We start from the raw sequence: 27,054 nt of genomic DNA on the forward strand, positions 1-27,054 counted from the left end.
AGAAATAAGAGGGAGTGAGGGAGGGAGGGGGGCAAGAATTAGAGCCAGAAGGAGACTGGGGAGAGAGGAGGGCAGGAACGATACTGAGAAGGAAATCGAAAGGTTGACAGACAGGATGAAGGGAGTCAGAATATGAGAGAGAGGTGGATAGAACGCAAAGGTGAAGAGAATGCAAGGACAAGAAGGTGAGACAAGATTGTTATGAGGCAGGAAAAGAAAGATGGGAAAAGGAGTGAGGATGTTACGCTGTCAAGATGATGAAGGACCTGAGGAAAGTTAAGCAGCCAGACTGAATTTAGCCCAAAGCAATATCTTCCTGCTGGTTGAAATCTTATTATGGAATCCAAAACTTTCTGCACTTGTCCTAATTAAAACATATAACTCATGATGTTGGCATCTATATTCTTGATTCAAAATGGCCAACTTACTGTCTACCACTTCAGGTTGAGAGGTTATAGGGTCTTCTCTAAATATGATGCTGCTGACATGGCTGTAATCTGGTCTGGGACAGAGAGCTCATTGTGCCTGCTCCCTCTGCTGGCAGCTGCTGGTACTACAGGCGCAGCTTCCACAGTGGCACACTTGGCTCAGACATCTGCAACATGGAAAGTCAAAATCTCATTTGTCTCAGTCTACTGGTCCGAGTCAGGGTAACCAGACTTATGTATTTACCACGACTCTGAACTGGAGAGTGTGAACAATCCTAAACTCAGTGGAGTTGGCCAGCTCAGTAAAACACAAAAATACAAAGAGGCCACTCTGGGATCTATAACAAGCCGACCACACATCAACCAAAGAGGAAAAACATAATAATACTGTAACTACTGTTATGTCTACATGTATTTCTATGTATTCCACTCGCGGTTTGTACCAAAACTGGATTTAGGAAAACCATGGAGAATCATTTTAAAGCGTGAAATATTGGGACATGAAAATCTAAATTATCCACCAATGAATCACTGCTTGGTTTTTCTAAACAGGCTCTAATCTGACCCCAAGTATGTCCTTTCATCATGACTGTCAGTATATATATAAAAAAAAAAGCTGCAAGAAAATATGATCTGCCTAATCTTACACAACTGCCTCTAAACCCTTTAAATATTCCGGCTTTGAAGAAGTGTAAAACTGGGCAGACAGACTTTAAGTAGAACCTAAAAATAAAGAACTTAGATAACAGTGATTGAATTTAAGTTTTGTGCATCATTTCAGGCCCTGAGCCGTGCGCTAAGCCGTGCAAAGGCTTTACAGTCTTAGCTTCTGTAAGCCAGGAGGAGGACCAGTTACTCTGGATCATGCTCTGGACAGACTGTCACAGTTAAGGGAGGAGACAGACTGATGGAGGTGGCATGAAGAGATATAAAACAGTTACCAGCGCAGGGTGAAATTTACCTATAAAAATGTTCTGATCCCAGTTCTGCTGCTTCCTTATTGGCCAAGGTACAAAAAGTAGGCGGGGAGGCAATTCAGAGCAATTTCACCACCATGCAGCTCTAATCTGCAGAGGAGGAGGAGGAGGAGGACGGGGTGGGTGGAGCATCAGCAGACCATGGTTGTAGAAAGATGGATGAGGACAAGAGGTCGGTGCTCCCTCTAGAGTTTGAAAGGTGGGAGTGCGGTGCCAGCGGTCAGCCGGGGCCCTGGGGTCCTGCTGGACTGAGGAGCGTACCATCATCTCTCCAGGACACAGTGGGAGCCGGGCCGGGACGTTCCACTTCATGGAAAGAGAGTGGGTGTTTTATGTGGAGCCCTAAGGAAATGAGAGCACTCTGGTAATTTTCAACCTACAGTGTGTTTGAAGCCTGTAACTACTGTGATTAAATGTAATTTTCATTTACTTCTTGCAAAATCAGAAATGACCTGGAACAACTTAACAACTTTGTTTAATAATAAAACGTTTTATAGAGTTTCAAATGTGAATAAATGAAAAACACGTGACGTACAGTATTAAAACCTTTACTCGGACATGATACAACAAACAGAAACAAGATTCAGAATTAATGACTGAAAAAATTATTCATATTTTTTTTCCTCTTTCAATCCCCAAAGCACACAATAGTCAATCAGCTCCACATGTACAATGGAGTAGGATACAAACAGGACAAGGAACAGACACAAGAGAAAGAGAGAAAAATTAAAAATAAGAGTGACAGATTCGGTTCTGATTTTACAGTTCTTGTATTTGTTTAATACTCTGTAATAAACAAAAGATGAATAGCGTAGTTGGAGAAGAGAGAGACAGGAAACAAGACAAAGAAACAGTGTGTGAATTTTAAAGGTGAAAGTAAACAATGAAGGAAGATTCTAGATCTACTGGAAAATTGGTTTTTCGGTTTTACTTCTCAAATTGACAAATGAACACCTGATCCGAGTTCTTAATGTCCCTGCCCTTCTTTTCTTCCCTCCTTCTCTCTCTGACGTACCCCTTCACAATTCCTCCAACCTTAAAAACCAACAACCTCCTCCTCTTCAAAGAGATCAGTCATATTCAGTTGATCCCTCCCATCAAGTTCATTCAGTGTGAACCAGATCCTGCTCAGAGGTGTTGCCTGTACACCAGGCCTGTGGATTCTGGTGGCTCTTCAAACTGTGTGTCTACAATTACAGCCTCAAAATCTAAAACAGACTATGGAGCTTTTGTCTTTACTGCTGGTAGTACCCAGCTACAGCCACACACGTCTCTAACGCAGTGAACACGTCAGGTTGCTGTGGACCCGGTTGCAGAAACACCTCACCAAATCCAACTGAAGAAGAGCAGGTCCTAGGCTAGGCTAGCCCTGTTAATTCTTTATTTGCATTTCACTCATATATGCATTTCCCTGTGTCTTTGAAACCGAAGCAGACGGTTTCAGGCTGCGGGACCCTTTAAAAAGCACCAATGCACAGCTTGAGCACCCGGAGGGGGCCACACACTGGTCTACTTCTCTCTCCTCTGACCAGTCCTCCCCTCTTCACACGAGCTGTCATTCCATTCCTATTAGGGCCCCTCTTTAGTATGCACTACACAGGCCAAGGTTAGCGCACACTGTTTAGTGTGCTGCACAATAATCACAACATACATGACAAACAAGCACTGGGGACTGAGTGGCCCTGCATTTAAAACGGCCACATCCGCAAACAGCTTGGCAGTGATAAACAAACCAGTGAGGGTGGTGGTTTCAAGGCTGCATAGCATACACTGCGCCTCATTGATCATAACGGGATGGGCCTTGGCTCCAGGGGGCCTGTGTCAATAAGTAAAAATGCCGCCCTGATTTCTTATCTATACATAATCTATTCTTCGGTCACAGCCTGCGATCCATTTCAAAAAAAGCATATTTAATCAATGTCTTTATTTTCAAAAAGCGAGTAATTTCAAAATGTAACAAAGATGGCGACAACAATACTGCTACACAGTCAAAAGGTCACAGCATGCGTCTGCCTTGAGTGCACACGGTTGCAACGACAAACATTTTGTGGGCGGTGCGGTGCGATCCGGCGGTCTCCCATGGCGACCGCAGATCGTCGCTGCTCTGCCGTCAAGTAAAGTTAAGCAAAGAGGGACACACGGCACTGAATCCCTTCCTTACAGCTCTCCAACGCTTATTCCACTAAAAGCTTCACATCCTTTTCAAACAGTCCAAGAATCATAGTTTTATTTTGCAAGTCCATTCCAATGCAAAGCCAGTAATTTTCAGCCCACATGGGTAAGTGAATAAGCATTTGTTAAGCTTAAAAGTAAAGCGGTGGAAACAGGGCAAAGTGAAGGAGGGGAGGAGGCTGGGCTGTGTTGATAAAGCATCAGGTCAACAGGCCAGTGACTCACCCCTCCAGCCTGGCTCCTTTTCCTCTATCCATCCTTTTCATTATTTTGCTCCACAAATCAATTTAACAGCGCTCAGCACATCACAGCCAAAGCCAGAGTATCTGCCAGTCAAAGGGCGTAGCTGCAGACAGATTCCATACACATGTGCATAAAAGCATACACATGTGGCCACACATACCCTCTAACAAACGCAGGGAAAAAAAAACAACAAAAACCTCAAATACTGAACCACCAGCTATTGCTTTTAAAAACAGTTTGCCCGATCAGCAAAAGGTGGCTTAGCATACAGAACCTGCACCGACTGTATACTGTTCATCGTTCTCTAAATAAGCTTAAGCTCATAGCAAAATATAGAGAAATATAGAAATGGCATGGCAAAACTTAAATGCATTGCTGTGGAGGGATGAGAATTCTAAGTGCTTTCATTGCCAATTCATATTGATTTATGTAACAGACTAAGCCGAATTTACAAATGCCAGAAACACAATGCACATATTGCATGACAACTGTTTTAAACATCTTGACACAACAAGAATACAGGTTGCATATTTTGAATTTCGATGAATTATCAACAAAGATGGCATTTGCTCAGTCAGCTGTGTGTGTGACTAGCATTTAAATGTCAACTAGCGGATCCTCCAGCACTTGACTGATTGTGTAATCATTCCCATCCCTGGCTATAAACATGATGCAGTAGCAGCAGGCTTAAACATTCAACAGAGGAAGCTCCAAAAATAAAATCCTGCAGAGAAAGTTGCTGAGATGTCAATCTAACCAAAGATGAGATTATTTACAAAAGCATGCGTCCTAGAGTCGGTCTGCTCTCTGAGAAGCGGCGGGGGGGGGGGGGGGTCTCATTTTGGGTTGCACTCAAAAACTTCATTCCATAGTCCAATTGTCTTAGGATAGCTAAGCTCTAATCCAGATCGCACATTGCGAAGCCTGGCAGCCACAAAATCCTTTTCACTGAAGTCTCAAAACTCAAAAAAGGCTGCTAATATTAGTTCATCTGAACCAACTCAAGCCATAAAGCACTGAGACCGTATCACAGCATATACAGTACAACAATGCTGGCAGATGTTGGTTCATAAGCTCCACCACCACCTTGCTTTTCTTTGCCGACACCAACGTGCGGCAGCAATGATGTACGAGGGGCTGACTTTCCTCTGCATGTCGGAAATGAAGACTACTTTGTTGAGTTGGCTGTGTGTATGCACGGATGGAGAAAAACTGAAACAACACCAAGGTTAGACCAACTTATTGACATGTTAAACACAACCACCTGTCTTACAGGTCATCTAACTGCCAGCCTACAAGTCCACATTACATGGGGGAGGGCCAAGGATCCTCTCTGAGAACAGCTGATTGGCCTCTCCGCAGGGCAGGAAGCTCATCGCTCATTCTGGTCAAAGTAGCTGGTGGACACCAAAATTCAACAGCTACGCTCATCACCAGCCTAACTGCTTTCTAAAACACAAAAGGCTGTGGCTGTGTCTGGCAGAGTACAAAGACTTATCATTTTCCATAGTTGGGAGTCTGAAATATATTTAGGGGTCATAGAATAACAAAAAGAGAAAAAAAAATCGAAGAGGGAAATCTACATCTTTAACAGACCTGTTCAAAGAGTGGACAATGGCTGTCTGATTTGTCTGCGTACTTGCATACTGTGTTTGCATTGATGTAAATGTGCAAATTCTTAACTAAAAGACCATATCTGTTATTTAGCACCTGGTAGAGGACAGCTGTACCTCTTCCCTGTAGAATGATACTGCACAATGTACGTTTCTAATTTCTATTAAATGTGGTGACTATTAAGAAGGCTAAATACACCTCAGAATGTCAACACTCTTCCAAAATACTTTACTAACAAAAACGGTAATAAATCTTTGTGTACCCCAGTATTGCCCCTCTTCGAGAGCGTGTAGACGGTTTAATTTATAGTTTGCTTTATATCTCCTGATCACGTGGTAGCTGCATTTGACTCCTCACTGCAATGCTCAGATTCAGTTGCCCACAAAATTTCAATCACAGTAAATGTCAAGTGCCATTGTCAATGAAATCCAGCCAATCAGTTGCCAAGAACAACAAGAAACACTGGCAAGAAGTTGGTGCAAAAGCAGCAGCAAGGTGTGGTTTGGCCCTGGGCTCAGTAACTATTTCATGGTGACGTCATCACAGGGAGGGCTGATTCGACAGCAGAAAATAGAGCTTTTAAATTTGTTTGTTGGAGCCACATATTTCCCATTCACAGATGGTGAACAGGCATTTGTTTCTGCATAACTCCTGTTTTTTTTTTTTATTTACATCTACTGTACAAAAGTCGCAAGCATTGAGCCAATACACACTGAATAAAAGTCCAAAGCTGCAGGTAGTAGGTGTAGGATTTCCATTATATAACACTTAATTCATTTCATTATTGCATTATAGTAACATAACACTCAAAAGACAATTTGCAATTCAAATGTCTGTTCATTATTTGCCAATTCATATCCACAGCCAGGGATCTATCCATGAGCGGTGGGCTACAGAAGTTCTGTATTGCAGATTAGCCAAATTAGATATTAACTACCAGGTGAAATGAAATGTTGCATTATTGCCACTGTCAGATCATTTCTTCTCGTCTTTACACTTTCTATCTCTGCTGCTGTTTTTTGTGATTCAGAAAAAAAAATCTGTTTTTCACACCTAATTTTTACAGAGAGGACAGAGTGCGGCATCTTGAATACGAAGCAATGCCTCTCATACTGCTTAAGTCTCTTGTACGAGGATGTTTCAGGAGCAGCTGGGTAGAGGGGTCAAACGCCAGTCTAATCTATTCACTTGATAGGCCACATAAATTAGATACAGGCTGAACGATTACAGGCAGAATGGTTCAGAGAGCAGATAAATTTCCATCGTCAATGGACAGTTGATAAAAATAAGACTTTTTTGGAATAGACAGCAACCTATCAAGAATGATAGTCAAGATTAATTCCCATAACGTGGTTCTTTTGTCAGGAAGTTGCCAATTATTATATATATATATATATATATTATTATAGCAAGTTTGATAACAAATCATCACATCTGATTTGACAATGATGCAATAATGAGAAAACCCTACACATAGTACCTTCAAGGTTGTCTTAGGTCTCTGAGAAAAGATGGCCATTTCTAGGAAACGGGAACATTTACACAGTTACAACTCACAAAAGTGCATAAATGACCACCAGCGAAGGGAGGATTTGGGGGAACAGGAGATAAAAGAGAAACAAATACTCTTTTGTCTTGCATGAAGCTGTACTTCCTGGGAGCCTCAAGCTGTTTAAAATGCCAACCAACTGCCAAAGTAGAGAAAAGGATAAAATCAAAACTAAAAATAATAATAATAATTCAAGTCATTCTTCTTGCCTTACAAAGCCCGCTGTGCGCATCAGGGTGGGAGGGACTAAGTTTCTGCTCAACAAAGTGCTCCCAGCCCCCTTTTCCTGGATTTCAATGCCTTGGAAAAAGCTCTCATTTCATGAGTACAGTACTTCAAAATAGAAACTCAAACAAGTTTCAGCATGAATATTCAAAAAAAAAAAAAAATGCATAAAATATTTCAATGTTTTCGAGATTGGATGAACTCAGGAGAGTGTGTCTGCCTGTTCATTACTGGACACCTCCTGACCAATAAGAAGTGGGCTTGTTTGATGTTGGACAGTTGATTGAAATGCTATGCACCTGATTTTAAGCTAAAACCATACATGAATAACTAACCGGCTAGTGATGGATACAACATACAGAGGTGCAGCTGGCAGTGTAACTAAGTAACCCAAGTAAAACAGGGGAAGTATACCAGTTACGCAGAAGCAAAAACCCACTGTGAGATGAAGATGTGAAAACTGAAGGCTAACTTAAAATTAAGACATTTACTGTATATGTGTGATAAAAAGGGCGTATATTCCTTGAATCATTTACCCCTATGGTGGAAAACGGAGAATGGGAAAAGATGGTGAAAATGTGTGTGTGTGTGTTTGAGTACGTTTGTGTATTAGCATACTGTTCATTCAGAGCCATATCATCTGTGTATTAGCTATGTTGTATGTCACTCCATGCATGCAAGCAAAGACCTGCATTTGCATGTGTGAAGATAATTAGCCGGTGACAGGGAATACGTGTGTGTGTGTGTGTGTGTGTGTGTGTGCGTGTATACAAGTGTGAGAGCCGGTACATTTAAACCAGCAGGTGCTGCAGTTAAGTGAGGCCCAACGAAAAGAGCCAACGACCCAACACGGGGCGGCGTGCCGGTAATCCTGGTGTGCATCAGATCCTGATCGGACCGAACCTGGCTCCTCTAGGTGAGCTGGTGAGGTGCCTCCAGCATCTCCATCAGGAAGGTGTCGATGGGTGTGTCACCAATCAGTTTGAAGAAGAACAGGTGCTCCAGGCACTTTAGACCAATGGAGCGCAGTGCTGGGAGCCGGAGAAGCAGCTTTGCAAACCTGGACAAAGCAGGGAAGGGTGAGGAGAGCAGAGTGAGAAATTACCACAGATCTGTCAGTGACAGAAACTGAAAACGAGAATTCAGAAGATGCACGAAGCAGAAATTCACTTGAGCATGTAGAAACGTAACTTACTAGAGTAGAACTTACAATAAATAGGAAAACAAAATGAAATGTGTAACGTTAAACCTGAATAAGTCTTGCCAGGTGAGTGACAGTACGTCTTTTTACCTTCTTCTGCCAGCTTTGTTTATGAAAGTACATGTTATAGTGTGGCAACATTCAATCAATCAATCAATCAATCAATCAATCACTTCACAGACTTTGTGGCATTCCTTCATGTTTCCAAGGACATTACTAAATTCTACAGGTGTGCGACAGCAGCAGTTCTGGCCTGTAACAGTCCATCAGAAACATGTTATTTCTATCAAGAGAACTGTGCAAATTATCAAATGACCAACCATTAATTAAGGGTTCCTAACGGCAGATTTGTGCCTTAACAAAAATCCACGTCTTTTTTGTCTCTCTAGTAAAAGGTCCTCGCAGAAACAACGGCATCATATCCAGCCTCCAAACAGCTGCTCTGTGCTGCAGTAGCTGCTGAGTTGAATATTATGCAACAGCACAACCTGTGACACTCTTGTCAGTATGCCTGTGCGTTATAACCCACCTGCCCTGCTGATCGGGGTATTTCTGTTTGCAGTAAGCCTCGAGAGACGCATACACTCTCTCTCTCAGGAGCTCCACCTCACTGGGGTTGGACAAACCCTTGGCATCTTCAGGTGAAAACAGAGAACATTAACATTATCTCTATATGGTAATGAAATACATTTAAAATTCCTTCAGTTCTTCAGACATGAAATTGTCCACTTTGGTGTCCCTAATGATATCTTCCACATTGATTTTCAATATTCCATCCCGTCTGTGTACCTGGGTTGAAGAGGATGATTGCTCGAAGGCAGCCGAGCTCTGTCTTGTCCATTTGCATATCTCTCATCTTGCTTACAAGCTCTGTCAAAACCCTGCCGAGAGGAAAGGAGAGGAGAGGAGAGGAGAGGAGAGGAGAGGAGAGGAGAGGAGAGGAGGTTTGCAAGTGGAAATCCCATTTGGAGACAGGAGGACAATGCCAGATTAAGTAAGAGAGAAGAAGAAAAGGAAAGGACAGGAGAAGGAGGAAGAACATGAGGGAAAAAAGAGAGCAGGAAAGTAATAAAAACAGGAGAGGGGGGAAGAAGAGGGTAAGAACAACAGAGAGGGACCTGACTGCATAATCACATTGTTATTTCTGGTTACAGCTCAGAGTAATGACTTTATATCCAAACCACTTAGGCCATGGCTGAACCGCTGGCTCAGCAGGAAAATACAAACAAACACTGGTTAAAACTGGTCGAGGTGGCAAACTGCTGCCACCAAATACTGGGAAGTTCTGGCTGTGTCTGATTCTTTGTTTTCCTTCTTAATAATTCAATGGCTGCTTGTGTTTGTTGTATTTATAACTAACTGTGTTAACAAATATGTGGAGGTTGTTGTCAAGTGTTATGAAAGTGACGCTGAAATCTGCCACGGCTGGAGAGTAAAAACATATAAAGAACTTGCTTTTTTATCCACTTTATTCCACTAGAGAACATGGCATTCAGAGTCCAGGGGCTAAACATACACTTAGTAACAATTAATGCCCTTTTTAAATATAATTCAAGGATTAAATCTTGCTCATTTTAAGGTGGACCATTGGCCTATATTTTATAACTGCTAAGCGTATCCACATGCATCTCTGACACGTCGTTTTATTCGAGATGTAAAGTACTGATGCAATGAAGACAGCGTCAGAACGAGGTATGATACAGACTTTGGGGAAAAAAATGTCATATTTAAAATTCCATCCATTGATTCTTAAAAAATACTTGAACTGTAATTCAACAACAATGCATGCAAACAGTAGAAACAAAAACTTACCCCTGCAAAAAGAGGATAAATACCAAAGACTTGCCAACATACTTGCCAAATACATTTTTAATCAGAGGTAATCATGCTTCACTAGATGTGTAGTGCAATAATATACAGAACCTAAGTTTGGACCATATGTGTATCCTAAATACGTTTAAAACTTAAAACTACTTCTGCTCTCCTCCCAAGAATATAACTTGGATGAAAGAGGAGGGGTTGATACAGACCAGGGAGGGAGGGGAAAGAAAGGAGACAGTTTATTTGTTACTCCATCATCCATCGTCAGAAACGGACATCTGATTTTAATGACATGGACTGATTTGAACTCACAGCGCCCAAGCCCACAATACAGTGGATTGCCATGAAGTTGTTATACACACTCAGCACAGTGGATAAATGTTTTATTCGTCTTTAGTTTTGAAAGTGGTGGAGAGTAGCCATCTTCTTGGATTGAAAAGGGCCAACAACACCTCCAAAAGGCTCAACAGTAAATTGCGTCCTCTAAAGACTAACTGACCTGACTGTTAAACTGGAGTAATACAGTATTTTCTCATACAACCACATCCCACCATTACAGGCCTGGGAAAGCTAGCTTAGCTTCACAAAGCCAGCCCACATGTTTGGATTTGCTCATTATGGTCTGGCGAGGGCTCAACAAGCATTTGGTTTGGTAAGAGGAGGCATCGTTAATGGGCAAAAGTTGAAAAGTTTTCTGCAGGCGATTGGACGAGACTTCTAGCAATCAAGGTCACAAACCAAATATGCTGCTGAATTCAAGTTCAAAATGCAGTGCATCACCGTCTAACCCACACCCCTGTAGTTCACCGAGTGATTCCGTCAAACCGCTCTCACCGTGTGTTGTTCAGAATCTTTTAGCGTAATCCGGCTGACCTCTGTAAAGCTGCGGAAACGCCTAAAAGCATCAACCTTTTTAGCTTTGGTTCTGTGTTTGTTTCAATGTTGACTCAAGAGGAGGGGTTTAAGAAAAGTGTTTGTGTAGTGGCGTAATTACCTGTCAAATATGGCCCCAACCTCGGCATTGTGCGCCCTGTGTATTCAATCACAATGTGTTATTACAATGTCATTACACAGTTACATTATTATTACAGTATTCTGTTTGTTTTCTGAGTCTGAGAGGTAGCGCTGACATATGGTTTCACCTGGTGAAAATCTGATGTATTTAAAACTGTTGTAAAACAGCATGGGGACAGTTAACATTTTTCTCATCTGGGCTCAAGCTTTGCAACATCTTGCACCTTCACCCAAACACTGACACTGCTAAATGTGGACCTCTGATAAACATTTGATCAGTTTTATGACATCATAGATTGCAGTCTTATATAAGGCACCACTATATTCACATGTATTAAAATAAGCAGAAAGGAGGTAAATCTTATGAGCCAAATGCATAACAGCAGAAAACCATTAGTACACATGAAACTAATGAGTCAAAAACTATTAACCCTCAAATTTTAATAGGTGTTCGTAGCTAAATGTCAATACATCATAAGAAGCAACTTCAGGAAGTTTTACTGAGCTGTGGATTTAATTGTGTGAAAAATAGAGGCTCAAAGTGCAAAATACAACATTTAAGAAAACAAATTAACAACACACAAAACAGAAATCAACAACTAGTAAATCAACAAAACAGAAAACACAACATTTCAGAAAATACAACAAAACGGAAAAGAAAGGTGCCTACTATCTTTGTCATTCTTCTCACTGAGTGGATGGCTACAATATCACTCAAATACAAGGAGTGTGTATAGAAAAGGGCCACATGTGCTCTGCTTTTTCTTTGTGCACCTGATTGTCCCTCCCTGAGGGAGGCAGGGGTCAACAAGTGTCCTTCCTGCTTGGAATGACAAAAATAGTAGCTACCAACTCTTTGCTGTTGTAAAATGTTGCATCACTGAAATATGGTGTTTTTTCTTTTCCCAATTTGTGTTGTGAAATATTTTTCTATTGTGCAGTTCTATTTTCTTGTTTTCTGCTTTGTTCAGTTGTTTTGTTGGCTGCTCTGTTTTGCACTTCCGGTCCTCCCTGGTAAGAAGTCTAATCCAAGTAATGCATTACAAAGAAATGATATCCAAAGATTTTATTGTTTACATCCTCCTTGATAACATGATTCAGTAGCTTCAAACAGATGCTGATGCCAAGCTGAAACAGAAGCCTGCTGCTAGAAGCAGTGCTATCAGAAAAATTAATATGTATCAGAGGAAAATCATTGAGCCGTGTGCCATGAGCCCAGTTAGCTTGCTTTAAATCGGACTGGATTTCTCAGCAAAATCAACCCTTTATAACAATGTAATTACTGTGTAATTAACAGTGAATTAAACACGTTGTGATGTACTTGGGGTTTCATATAAAAGTCGAGATTTGCAGTATTTATTTATTTTTTCAACTAAAGCAGGTGATGATGTAATGACCAACAGAATGTTTCACTAACAGCACAGGAAGTGCATTAAAATCTGCTAATGTAAAATAACAGGATAATGTAATAACATTATGACACGAACCAGCATTTATTATGGCATTAAGTGTCGCATCTTAATTAAAGAACGTTCTGCAAAAAATGTGTTTTGAATGATGTCATTACTGGTTTGTAGTGATAATAATACAGACGGCTGGAGAGGCCATGGCTGTAACTGTGTTTATGTTTGGTTTTCCAGTGATCATGGAATAAATATATCAGGATCTCAAACTAACAAGCTTGCTTTAGATAGAAATATATGTGACTCTGGACTGATAGTGGACACCAATTAAACAGCAGCTTCCAGAAAACACATAAGGCACAGTTTCTATAATATTACTTATAGTGTGCCGGGGGCAGTTTACTTATTTAACAATGTTGTGACCTTAGAGAAGATACAAGATACAAGAGTGGCAGTGATCGCCAGTCACAGATGATTATCTGTATCTTCTGCATTTGTATCTAATGAATTAATGATCACGAATTGACAGTCTGGTTTATGTGAAGACTATAATTATTTTATAATCCAAAGACAATAAAGGTAAAGACAGTAGAGACAATAAAGAAAATGTACATCACACCACAATATATACCCATGGCCTCTGCATTGTCCTCTACAATAATGGAATATAAACTTGCATATTTTCAAGTATTTTAAGGGGCATTCCTATTATATATTCACAAGTTAGTATTGTACATTAGCCAGCCATGATCACACTATCAAATGCTGCAATAGGTGCTATGCCACTGAGTGTGTACGCGCGTGTGCGCATGCATGTCTATGGGTAAGCATTAGTCACCAGCCTCCCCGGCATGCGCTGTCACCCTACAGGCAGTACTGAAGCAGCAAAGTCTCTCAGCCAATCACAGCCAACGCAGAACACAGCAGCTGCAGCCAACCAAAGATGAAGACACAGTATCTTAAGTTCTTATCCCAGTCACTAATCCAGCTAAACCTGAGTAACGTGTGTTCAGCTTATAAAAACAGTGAGTGCTAAACCGTCAGAGTCAAAAAAAAAAAAAAAAAAAAATCATGTGGATAAATAAAGGAAAGTGTTCTTTCTTTATTCATCTAGCTTTCAGGACTGATGTGGAATTACCAGGTGATTTAAAGAGGGGATTGTGGACTTTACCTGACCTTTCCGGGTCCGTCTATTTCAGGCTAAGAGTAGGTGGTCCTAATACTGTGTAGAAGCGGATCTATTCTAAGCAGGGATCCAACACTTTGGATTTCAGAGTGAGGTAGAAAGGACTCTGAAAAAACATTTAAATCACATTACGCCAAAATGCTCTGGCAACTGCATAGTTTTATGGTGGCATGTCCTCTCAATTGGGTCACCCACCCAAACTCTTGAATACTGGGGAAATCACTAGTGTAATATGTCGGTCACAGTTATACTGTTTGTACATATGTATCTGTGTATTACCTGTCAAAGATGGCTCCAACACCTGCACTGTGAGCACTGTTCCTGTGGACATGCAGGCCGGTGGCCAGTAAAATCCCGTCCTTCACTGAGATGGAGCGATGGGAGAACGATGCAATCAAGAGTTCATTCCAACCTGTTGAAGAGTTGGTGTCTCAGTAATTATAGGGAATCAAAATGTCTAAATATTCTACTGTTGTGCTGCATTTTCTTTGTTAATACCCGAAATGTTCCAGGACCAAATTTGCTAATTGAAAATCTCTCATTAAACACCTACTGTCACTATTTTGTAAATATTAACCTCTCTTATTCAAAAAGCTGGGACAGCAACAGCTGCTGACAGACCTGGCTCTGCAGTCCTGCACCCCCTGCTGAGCTCGACACATTCAAAAAGGACTAAGCTACACGACAAGGGAAAGTTGAGAAAGGCTCAACTTTATGCAAATATCCTTGGACACAGCACAAGTGATTGCCATGAGAGAGTCAATTGTGATCATATTGATTTCTGCTGAAACATAAGCACAGAGCTGTTTACTGTTATACACCACTATGCGAAGGAACTTGTTTAACTTTAACACAATGAAGGAAAAATTGATCGTTGCAGTCTCTGAATTTCCATTTTTCTGCAATGTGTCTTTAATGAGTTTACCAGAAATAAAAAAGAAGAATGGCATGTGGAAACAAATTGCCAACAATTGGAAACAACTGTCCATACGGAGCAGAATATGTAAATTATGCACTCAATGCAACAAAACACACCCCGACAGCTGCTTTGTATCCATGTGTGTGAACGTCATGTTACTAGGATCGACCACCTGATCCCGGCCATGTTCAGTTTTCATGACAATGTGCCACAGAGGTGTTGATTTAAAACTACAGTTGTTGGTGTTTAAAACTGTATTTCAGTGTTCCCAGGCTCTTTTAAACATCAAATTCCAAGGACTTTTCAAGGACTATAAAATATCCAAGAAACTTCCATTTCTCTATTTGCATAGAATATATAAATTCAAGCACTTTCAATGAGCCATGTCTATTTATGCCTTTTTTTTTTTTAAACTTTCAAGGCCTTGCTTTTTTTCTCAAATTTGCAAACTTTCATGGATTTCAAGGACCCACAAAAAACCTGGTATTTGCACTACAATAACTGTTTGTCTAAAATATTCTCGTGTAGCATTCACATACGATACACCCCACTTACTTTCCCTTTATTTTCTTTCATGCTGTGTGAGTGCAAGTTAAATCTCTGCAGCCACTGAAAAGACGAACATATCCAGAGTTTGCATCAGACCGTGTTTTTTCTTTGGCTGTGGAGGAAAAAGCAGAATCACTTCTGATTCAATAAACCTTCTCGGGTCAGGCTGAGAGTTTACCTGCACGTAGCAGGATGACCTGGTCGTCCAGGGGCAGCTCCGAGAAGTGAGGGATCCTCTTAGCCCACTCCACCAGGGTGAAGAGCTGCTTGTCTGCTGCCTGGCAGATGTTGGTGACAGGATCGTTGGGCTGGATAATGCAGATTAAGAGGATTATTATAATTATTCCATCAAATAATGTGATTAACAGACACTGTATGATTCATACCAACAACAATCATCTCACATGTTCAATATCTGCATGTCAAACTTGATTTGAAAATAATTTCAATTGTTAACCCTCAATGCAAGACAGTTTGTGGTTAATATCTACCATCCAGACTACTCACAGAGCTGCCACCTGAACTTCCATCTGCATGAAGCTCTGTCTTCTGCTCTACAGCCATCTCTGCTTCCAAAATCTTCTCCACAGGCATCTCCTCGTTCACTGCACTAGTCGACTCTACCTCACCGTCTCGATCCTTGTTTCTCTGCCGTTCCTCTTGGACAGCTGCAGGATGGAGGATTGGGCGGAGAGGAACATAGGAGAAAACAATAAAGGACAAGAAAGAGGAGAAAGAGTAGAGAGAGCAGACAAGGAGAAAACGTGGATTAGAGGGATGGGTGAAAGATGGTCAACATGTAGGAACAGAGAAGCAGGAAAGGTGCAAAAGAAATGGAATGGACAAGGATGGGGAGGCGAAGGGTTTGGAGAGGTAGGCAATTTTAAATACAACAAGAGGAACAGCAAAGAAAGTGAAGGAAATGTAGTGGAAGAAGGATGAGTAGGAAGGATGTGCCAACAGACAACAGAATGGATAACGTGAGATAAGTAGGAGTGGACAATGAAGAGGAGAAATGAGGGAAAATGAGCGGTGTAGGTGATTTACATACAAAAAGAGGCAAAAAGAATGGAGAAAGATAAAAGAGTGAGACCAAATTAATGAGGAAAAATGTGCAAAACAGTGGGAAAACAGAGTGACACAGATATATGATACACTCAGTCTCTCATACTGTCTTTCATACTCCTTCAGGCCCACTACCAAGGCAGTAATGGACCCTGTAAGACATACACCACACACATAATTATTATTCTTCGTGTTGTTGATGTTATTGTTATCATTATAACTAATGGTTTTAAAGCGACATTCAGGTGGTGATGAAATCTGACATTTTGTCCAGACTATCAATTTTGTATTGTCGCAAAATCTTTTTTTTTCTTCTTTTTTTATAGAACAGATATCTACAGTGACAAAGTTTCTCTTAATCCCTTACTCAGTTTAAGGAAACTGGGTTTCTCATTTTCATGAAGTTCAAGAACTCAGGTCATCGTATCTAATGTTATGCTGTAAAACCCTCTGACTGCCCTGTCTTTCCTGTCAAAAGTCTACCTCCCACAGACATCAGTGGACACAGGCTGAGATTTTGTGCCAGGCATGGTCAGTCATGAACATCTGATTTGCTCCTTTGTCCTAAAATTGGGGGGTATGCAGTTAATTTAAAAAAGCCAACACTGTTAACCAAATGTCCAAGATGACAGCTGCTCCATACAATGGCAAATGTCACTGTCTAAATACATATGAACAGCACTGTGTTATGAAATAGTCTCATCAAACTGACTCCATAAAGGTTCGTAGATTAAATCGTTATATTTAGTTTGGATATTTGCTCAATAGTGACAAACAGAATTTAAGCAGGAGGCATGTACTAATACATACAATACTAATTATATGTGGGGTCATTTTTACGTTTGATTTATGAGTCAAATACAACGTAAACATTATGTATCAATTGTTCAAATAAGCCTCGATCAAGGAATAACAAATATCATGTATTCTTTTATTGATTAATTAATTATTGATTACTATACAACAGTTAGTGCTGACCAAGTAATTTGATGGATGAGAGGCATTCTCATGAATGCTGATATAGAGTATAACAGCACTGGGACTTTTAACCACGTGTATCACTCCACAGGTGTTCTATTAACCGTTTATTAGCGTTGCATTAACGGTCGTTATCTACCTTACATTGTAACAAACTTTGCAAAGATGAAAATATTTCCAGAAGTAACGTTTGAATTAAATGTTGTCTGGTCGTCAGAAGAGGACGAAGGGAAGAAGCCTGGACACTTCATCGCACACCTGAGGTAACGTGTAGACAAAGTAGCAAGCTAGTGTGCACTGTGCAGGTCAGGAAAATGTTTATGTGTTGCTTAGCAACAGTCCAGTACCAGTCCAGTTGCTATTGCTAACTATTTTTGTTGGTGATGTCAAATAAATGAGGAAAGAAACAAACAAATCAAAATCTGTTGTTGCTTATTTAACTAATATGGCACTTGTAGAACTGTTGTATAAAAGCAATATCACACTCCAGGTTGTGATGCTGTTCTGAATATCATCTATGATTGTCATCAAATCACAGCCGTGCTGATATTCAGTACAACACTCCCTCTCGTGTGATATTGCTTAATTAACATGTCTGACAACCAAATCCTAGTATGTTCACTTAATGTGAAGCAAAGGAAATATTTTGAAAATATCCAGATTTTAATCTACTTGATCACTTTTAATCTCTCTTGGTCACAGTGTCTGTCTTTGATACAGAAAAAGAAAAGCATTGACAGCAGCTAGCAATTTTGAAAAGTGGGCTTGTGGTGGAAAGCTGCCACTGTGGAAAGGCTTGAAAAATCTGTGTGGGAAATTCAGTGTCCGTCTTATCCTTTCTCTACTACAAGTATCAAAGTATGCTTAAACAAGGTATTTAATGCTCTTTAATAGAAGTGGAACTGCTCTGTGGCTGACTGTAGTAACTGTGATCTCAGTGGGCAGCACCGGAGTGAGAATAAACAATGAGTAACTTTAAAGTAAAGTAGGATGATGATTAAAGAGCTTACTCAGCAAACCTTCCCTGGATCTGTAAAGGTTAAAAAAACATGGGGATGTGATTCAAGGCTGGCACTGGTCCACCTCCGAGTACTGGCAAGACACTATGGAAAAGTTTCTTAACTAGCTCCTTCTAAATAATATGCAATGTACTATCTCTCTGCTTCTTGCTCACTCATACAGGCACAGACATACACCCCTCCCTCCCTCTTCTCCTTACATCTGTCGTTCATCTTGGCCACTACAGAAGGAGGGAGGGGGGGGAGAGAGAGAACGAGAGGAAACAAAAAGAGGAAGACAGGGGGAAAGGGGGTTAGTGTTTACAAGGCTTACCCACCCCCATCTCCCCCTCTACCACTTTGTGCTCGTTCTTCCTATCCCCTATCGTGCAAATATCACTGAAGCTTAACTTCACCTATAACCTTAAACTAGAAAAAAAATCTTATTTAAGGTTATGGGTGAAGTTGCAGTACCTGCAACAGGAAGCTGTTGCCTTCAATGTTCCTTTCATCTGCATTCACTTACTACTCAATGACTACTGTGGTCATAGTGGCAACGACAGTGACCACACATCTCAGCAACCTATTAAACATAAACTGAGCTGTGATCAGCCTACGATAAATGTAGCTTCGTAAGATGCTGGGGAAGTCAGTCCTAATCTTAAATGGGAAAGTATAGCACAGTGAACTCTTACCTACACTGCTCAGATCAGAGATTTAGCATCAGATAATCTCAGACTGACTGGCTTAAAATGGATCTAATGTGATTTTCGTTGGTAAGACGCAGCAGACAGATCAGCTGTAGTTCTTAAACGGGTTTGTCTGTTTCATTTTTAATGTAAAGCACTTTGAGCATTACATGAATAAAATCAGCTATATCATATACAATCACTCCTACTAATATATAATGATGTACTATAAAATTCCACTGACTTTCGGACTTTTTGTTATAAACATGGCGGGAATCTTTTTAACAGTGTTCCAATTTGATATCTGCTAAAACATGCTTTGCTGCTGCATTCACTTTTTCAATGGTCAAATCATGGGACATGTTTACTGCTGACTGATGGCCACCTGGAGACTCAACACCTGGTAAATATGACATGGTTATGTAATGTGCAGACTAGACAAGGACTGCCACAACACACTGTTATGCCTATTAAATGTACTCAACCCCCTTGTGCCTTTTCCATGGTTTATTGTTTTACAACACTGAAGCACGGTGGATGTAATAAAGACTTCTGATATGAATCAACTGAAAAAAGATCAATGTGAAAGCATAAAAAAATGTAAGAGGGCAGCAAATACCTTTTAGGAACTATACGAGTGGCTTGCAAGTGATTTTAGGACACTGTGGGATGCAAAGGATGCACAACTGTGTCCTCTAATTTCTGGCAAAAGAAGGCTGCCATTTATCAAAGAGATGCTGAAAGGATTTTCAGAAAGGGAGACCCTTGATGACATGTAATGACGTGTCCCGGATTGAAATTTTGATTTTGAACGATGCACCACTGAAATGGCAAAACAGCCATCGTGTTTGCAGGAGTTTATTAGCCAAAGTGAAGTTTGCAAATTTTTTTCTGATAAATGTGAGCAGTGGGCCTTTTTATCAGTAATGACAGTCCCACAGACCAAATATGCCACCGCTAAAGGGAAGTAGTTTCTTCCAAAACCAGAAAGGCAGAAAACAGCCGAGCAGTCAACATCATCACTGATGAGTGTTAAAAGAGTCTAACATACACTGCATGCTCCAAGTGTTCACACCCATTTAGTTTTTCCACATTTTGTTATGTTGCAGCCTTACACTAAAAAACACGATCTATCTACATCAGATCATCAATCTACAGTCAATTTTAGAAATTTGTGCAAATTTATTAAAAAGTAAAACCTGTAATATCACGTTGACGTAAGTATTTGGATACTTGGATATGACACTTGATATCTAGCTCAGGTGCATCCCATTACCTTTGAGATGTTTCCACACCTTGACTGGAGTCCACCTGTGGTAAATTCAGTTGGACGTGACTTGGAAAGACACACACCTGTCTATACAAGGTCTAATGGCTGACAATGCATATCAAAGCAAAAGCCAAGCCACAAGGTCGTATGAACTGCCAATAGAGCAGAGGTGAACAACCTGATGGTCACTCTGGCTGAGCTCCAGAGACCCGATGTGGAGTTGGAAGAAACTTCCAGCGGGACAACCATCACTGCAACACCACCCATCTGGGCTTTATGGCAGAGTGTGAGAAACAAGAGTCTCTGATCTGATGAATATCCAATGAATTGAAACACGTGAGCTAAATTTGTCACAGCAAAGTGTCTGTATACTTTTGTCAACAGATATTTCAGTTTTTTTCAACTCTGTTTTCTTTGCCATTATGGGGTATTGAGCATAGATTGATGGAGGATTTTTTTTAACTTACACCTGAGGCTACAACATTACAAGTTGTGAAAAACTGAAGGGGTCTGAATACTTTCTGAAAGCACTGTATTTGCCCCCCTCCATGATGTATAATATGACTGTGGAGTGCTGCTGCAAGGCTGAATGAAATGTGTGCCTGTCTATCCCTAACAAATTCACCACAGCTTCTCTGCACACAATAAATAACCAATTTTTAAAAAATCAAGTTCATCAAAGTCAATCAAAGTCTTTGTCAGAGCTTTCTGTCGGCCTCAAATAATTTATCATAATTTGTAAGAACATGCACCACTTTGTGCATTTAACACTTAACAGTGTGTGTGAAAAGGTGTCACAAGTGGCCTCATTTTTAGGGGTTGTGACCAGAAGAGGTTGAGAACAAGTGGTATTCAAGGTGTCCTGAAGTTCCCTGTTTGCTCACCTTCTCTCTTCATGCCCATAGCCAGGCACTTCTGGTAGCGGCAGTATTGGCAGCGGTTCCTCTGTCTCTTATCCACCATACAGTCTTTATTGTCCCGACAGGTGTAGGTCAGGTCTTTGCGCACTGTTCTCTTGAAGAAACCTTTGCAGCCCTCACAGCTGTAGACGCCGTAATGCTTACCTGGAAGTTGTGGGGGGGAGGGAGGAAAAGAGCCAAACAACTTAGACAAGGAAGGAATGACAAATTCTTTCAAAGCTGAAAATTAAAGGATTTCGGGGACTCTGACCAACTATTCAATTGTTTGCAGTTTGTAGAAATAGAAAATAGGAGTTGTATTTAAGGTGTGTAGTCACCAGAGGATCTGTCACCGCAGATGGAACAAAGGCGTTTCTGGGAAAGCATCGGCCCCGGGCTGTGGGACGACAGCTGCTTCAAGCCCAGTGGAGGTTTCACATCATCAGAGCTGCTCACTGCGTGGAGCCCCGACATGGACACTGTTGAGTTGATCTGAAGGAATGACAGAAACGATGGTAAACACCAGATGCCCCTTCCACCTCCATAAGAATGTCAAGTACATGGTTAAAACCCCACCCATGACAGCACAATAAACATTAGATCGCAATGAGAAAAGTGTGCACCCCTTGTTTTTACTGTTTGTCCTGTTCCTCCTACTCTCTAAGTCCCACACGACCTTTTATATCTCTCTCTGACTAACTGATAAAAACAAGAGGTGTACAGAACAAAACTCATGACATCTGGCATGTGAAGATCTACGCAAATGGGTGAGACAAAAAAGAGTGGGGGAAAAAACAAATTGAAAAAATTGTCAGCAGAATATATATGACCTCATGGAAAAGTAAGACATACAATGAGAACCATTCTATCAACTATTCTGTGATGAAGGGCAAGATATTGAATTAAAGTCGGTAATTTTGATTTAATTATGCTTTCACGTCATGACATGATTTATTTGATATTTTTGTATTGCAGTAGGAGATGGATTAACTGTCACTTTGTTTGCAGCAATCAAGACAATCTTAGAAACTGTCAATACCACAACTGTAACATCGTCCACAAGCATCTACAATTTGTAAAACAGGTTACAGAGGATGCCCCAACATTAGGGCGTGTACCCACTGTCCTGCTTTTTGTTCTTCTTTTAGAGAAGGCAAGTGTCGCATCACCTGACAGATGAAGCTGAGAAAGAGGTGAACAGTGTGTACTTGCCCTTAGCCCTCGACGCCTGCTAACAAGTAACACCATGTAAAAACACACCTGGTTGTGTGGATTTTTTGCACCATTAACTAATATGGCTTGCCCTTCTCCCCAATTTTGCAGAGCCAAGCCAATCTCCATTTATTTTTGACAGTTTCATGAGTCTCCAATATGTCGTAGCCGTCCTCCAGTAAAAGCACATTCATGCTAGCTAACCTGAATCAACTTTCCCAATTTCCCGATTCCCAAGTCCTGTAACACCAGAGCCAGTCCTGACCTCCCTGGGGTCCTGAGCAAAATTCTGCTGACCTCTCTGGAATCCAATTGTGGAATATCCGTCATAGTGACAGAAAACTTTAATTCATGTGAACTGTATATATTCTCTGGCCTAATAAGATATATCTTATTCACACTGTAAAAGATCTAACACCGCAGCTAGATTTGAAACTACTAAAGCGTGCAAAATAAAGCAAAATATGAAGCGTTATAGAGCAGGAAAACAAGTGAATGGTAAAGGAATGTAAGTTTAAAAATATACCTGATATACATGAGTCCTCCCTTACCTGCGGGCTGCTAATGGGGCCATAGCCCACTGATGGTGTGCCAGGGAGGCAGGGTGAGCCCAGCGAAGAGCTGATGACGGAAAAGGGGGAGCCGATGCTACTGATGGGGCTGTTGACCCCGGCAGAGGTGATGGGAGGAAGGGAGGTCATGGAAGCTGCGGCTGAGGGAACTAGAGGGGGCGAGCGTTGGCCTGATGGAGGGGAGGACACAGATGAACTGTCCGGGCTGCGGGAATCTGATAAGAGACAGCAGAACGGATGATATATAAATAGCAAAGGTAATCATGAATGAAAATAATGTGGTGCAAAAAAGGCTAAGCTTATCAGTAGAGGTGATACGGGTGTTGTTTTAATAAGACCACTTAAATTTGTCGTTGTAACAACTGGCACATTCATACACAAATATGCTGGTTCAGTTATCAACCAAATACCAGCAGTAAAATAATAACAATGGGGTGGGTGGTGGAGCTTAAATTTGATATACAACCAATGACTTGCAAATGTATTAGTCTATCCATAGTTTAACGATTTCTACAACTACAAAGCAGTCTTGCTACTCTCCATCTCTATTTGCAACTATTTATTTTATTTTTTGTCCCGTCTGGGTCAAAGAAATGTTGAAGTTTTGCTCTATTCTTAATGTATTTTAAATGAACAAAAATGGCACGCTAGTAATTACTGACAAGTCAACTGTGGCGCTGTCTTGATTGTAACCTCTGACTGACAATCATTTGCTAAACACATTGGTTCAAAATCCTCATTGCACAGTGTAAAGTAAACAAAGCTGATTTCCATTCCCAGTACAATGTGCTCCGCTTTTCACATCACAGGGTTTGGTGCCTAATGAAACTGCAGCAGACAACTAAAAAGCAACATTTGGTATTTGGTAGCTATTTCCTATATTTCTCCAAATTTTTCATCAGTTTTCACACAGCACCTGCAGTGACGTTTACCTGAGATGTATGTTTTTTTTTTTTATATTTGTGATCTGAATCTGATGGAATCGTGAGCTATTTTTGGGTCAGATTTATTGAAACATGAAATAACAGACTTTAACTACATGTTATTAAATAAAAAATGTATTTCTACCATTTTTACTATATTTTCCCCCTGTGCTGGAAACAAATGGCAAACCTCACAAGGGGATATAGTGCTGATTGAATCATTCCTCCACCATCCTTCTACTGCTTGAGATCTGTATTATGCCAGTTGTTTTGTTTATTTTTTGTTTATGTTGTGGTTTGTATTTAGTTGGTGCTTTCTGCTGCAGCTAGCTGTGTGCTGCATTTTCTCTGCTTAAGGCTGTGTACTTGGTTGTCATCTGATCTAATCTATTTTTCTTGCCTCAAACGCACGGGAAAGAAATCAACCAATCATATGCCCACAAAATCATCTGCTGTGGCCTCTGGAGGCCAGTGCTTGCACAACCATGTGGATACTTATCAACTCAACAAATGCAGGGTATCATGCTTTTAATTACTGAGAACATTTCTTTTCCTCTATTCAGAAATTTAAGGTATTTGTTTCTTCATGTTTTCATCAATTTCTGACACAGCACTATGTAAGCACTTGTACACCTACTTCAAGGTGTATAGTGAGAAAGTGGAGAGTCCTGTGTAGCTAAACAAGTTGAGCATGTCACTCACACTGGTGTGGTTTTCCATTAATTTCCTGGTGTAAGAATAGAGGTGCAACAACGATACAATGTATCTCAAATTACTGTTTAACACTGGACCCAACAGAGAAATTTATACTGTACTAAAAAGTAAGACGGTCACAGTAACAATATCTTCATGGAGTCTGGGTTTTTATGGTGCACAATTTAAATCCATTACAGTGCATGCAATATTACTATACAACTGGGTATGCTGAAACGAGACAATGTTAAAACAGATTCATTCTAAATACTCACCACTGTATTAAAGTCCACTTTGCCTTAGTCAACTGGTGGGATGGAAATCTGAATAACTGACACTGACAGACATTTCTAATGACTGTTTGCTCTGGAAGTCAGGGGGAGTTATAGGTCAGCTGTTCCCACTGTCACTAACATGCTTCAAAAGGCTTCAATATTCTGTCATTTAAGCAAAGTCTTGGATACGCTTTTGTTTCATCATATTCAATATATTTCATAGGCCTGACTCTACAGCAGGCAAGATTACAAATGTGTAGGTACAATTTGTTGTAGTTAATATCAACCATAGTTTCCAATTGCTAGACATTCATGTTGTGGCACTGCTGTTAACGAAATATGTACTATTATTTTCTCACCTCTACTGTCTCCCATGATGGTGGTTGGAGCACAGCGGCTGGCTGGCAGCTGTATACCGACGTGCCTCCGTCTCACACAGCCCGCTATCAAACTCTAGACCGCGGACTGAGGCCCGGGCCGGAGTCGTTTTGGGAAACCAAAAACGGGTCTGAAATTCCAACACAAGAAAGAGCTCTGTATAAGATAATAGAGTGGTACAGAGAACGGCAATTTGTTCAAAACAATGTAAAACAAAACGAACAAAACTCTGTCCATTACAAGGCCATGGGCTGTCTGTATGGCTGTCAATAGAAATATTTGTGTAATTAATGCATTTTTGGCATTTGATGTAACGTTATAGCAGGACTTTGCAAAACAGCCAGCTGCCCAGCTGATGCCAGGATTGTCTTGTTCTAATGCAGCACAGGGCAAATACAATGTGTTATTTAACAATTAAGCAATAGTACATTGATACTAAGCACTGACTGTGTTATCTTGGTTAAACGCAGTAAAAAAAAAAAAAAAAAGTCCCATCCCAGTGTGTAGATGGAGCCCAGACAGATGGCAACAAACCACCGTACTTGCAAGCTAACGTTAGCTACTAGCTAACACTTGAAACGTCTGTACCAACCGTGAAGCTAAGTGGATGGTATTAGCAACCCTGTTTTAATATAAATTAAAATATTACGCATCTCGACACGACGTATAAAGCAAACGGGTGCCTGACGTTTCATTTTGTGGAAACTGAGCTACGTCTGGTGTAGGCTGGCAAAACAAGCTAAGTGCTAAAGCTACGTTTAGCCACCTAACTTAGCAAGCAAGCTAGTTAGCCCGAATGCATCGGAGGAGAGCTACAGAACCAAAAACAAACCCGTTTAGCACTGCCTGTTCCACCTCTATCTCATTCCCGTATTCATAAACTGGCTAAATGTTGTATGTATATATTTAGTACAAATAAATACGGATTACTGACGGTTTAGCGGCACAGCTTCTTCGCATGAAAAGATGTGGCGACTAGGCCCCGTGTGTGTCTGTCTCTCCCCCCACTTTGCCTCGTAGTCAACCCTCCCTCCCCCTGCAAGGATGAAAACATGATGATGGTGGAGGATTTGGCTTAGTGCTCTCTTACAGTTGAACATTGGCTCCGAATCACTGCAAAACACTGCAGCCCCGCTCCTTAAAGCAGGAGAAAGGTTGTGTGGTCATGTTGCGTCTCACATGTCACTGAGTGCGAGAGACACATCCAGTGCAAGAGGTCAAGAGGTCAAGACAAGTTCAGCTCACTGTGTCAGTTGCTGAAAAGGTTATTGGAGGACACTGGGGCTCTGGTAAACCTGCTGCGCTGGAATACAAACCAATGTTACAGTCCAGTATATGATCTCTTTATCTTTTATTTTCAAATGAATAATTCAGATATTTTTCTGTGCTTACAGGAACAACAGACAAGTACAGTACAGACTGATGTCTGGAAGAAGCATGTGAAGAGATCCTCTGTAACTGCAATGGTAAGAGCCTCATTTTTCTTTGTGGCATGCAATATCCACTCATAGAAAATACATCTATACATATACATGTATACATATATACATGTTTCTTCTTAACATTACTTGATAATTTATATCCTCAGCAGCTACATTACACCTATCTAGCCTGATTTAGTCTGGTTATTTGCAAAAGCCAAAATATGGATTTGTTTTTCCTGTTTCCTGTGCACTGTCTGTCCCGCTGACAAGTGGTTCATAGTTTACTGTATTTACAATGCTGCATTACCCTGAAAAATATCTGCATGTTTAACAAAAATATATTAGCATAGTTGAGCTGGTAGTGAAGTAGTGTGCTA

At 40.7% G+C, this 27,054-nt stretch overlaps 1 protein-coding gene across 4 annotated transcripts; it reads right to left on the reverse strand.

The window, feature by feature from the left end:
• Positions 1-1,937: 1,937 nt before the first annotated feature.
• On the reverse strand, positions 1,938-26,309 carry rxrba (retinoid x receptor, beta a). Of its 4 annotated transcripts, XM_056399281.1 has the most exons (13): positions 26,188-26,309; positions 25,235-25,383; positions 22,964-23,199; positions 21,539-21,692; positions 21,186-21,365; positions 18,564-18,584; positions 15,809-15,969; positions 15,480-15,609; positions 14,113-14,245; positions 11,225-11,260; positions 9,199-9,290; positions 8,939-9,044; positions 1,938-8,268 (listed from the first exon to the last, which is right to left on the reverse strand). In XM_056399281.1, exons 2-13 carry the CDS (start codon positions 25,248-25,250, stop codon positions 8,121-8,123), a joined length of 1,413 nt encoding a protein of 470 aa, XP_056255256.1. In that variant the 5' UTR covers positions 25,251-25,383; positions 26,188-26,309; the 3' UTR covers positions 1,938-8,120. The 4 variants fall into 4 exon arrangements, with proteins under 4 accessions (XP_056255256.1, XP_056255257.1, XP_056255258.1 ...); XM_056399282.1 differs by lacking the exon at positions 18,564-18,584; XM_056399283.1 differs by lacking the exon at positions 11,225-11,260.
• Positions 26,310-27,054: the final 745 nt, after the last annotated feature.

Source organism: Seriola aureovittata, chromosome 16 (genome assembly GCF_021018895.1).
Source record: "Seriola aureovittata isolate HTS-2021-v1 ecotype China chromosome 16, ASM2101889v1, whole genome shotgun sequence".
Classification (NCBI taxonomy): domain Eukaryota; kingdom Metazoa; phylum Chordata; class Actinopteri; order Carangiformes; family Carangidae; genus Seriola; species Seriola aureovittata.

What these genes read in the sequence shown, in the direction of transcription:
- rxrba (XM_056399281.1), bottom strand. An exon ending in TATGGGCATGAAGAGAGAAG is followed by an intron (nt 18,585 to 21,185) that starts GTGAGCAAACAG and finishes CTCCTTCTGTAG; the next exon opens with TGGCCAAGATGAACGACAGA. An exon ending in TACCCCGATCAGCAGGGCAG is followed by an intron (nt 8,269 to 8,938) that starts GTGGGTTATAAC and finishes TGCTTTGTCCAG; the next exon opens with GTTTGCAAAGCTGCTTCTCC.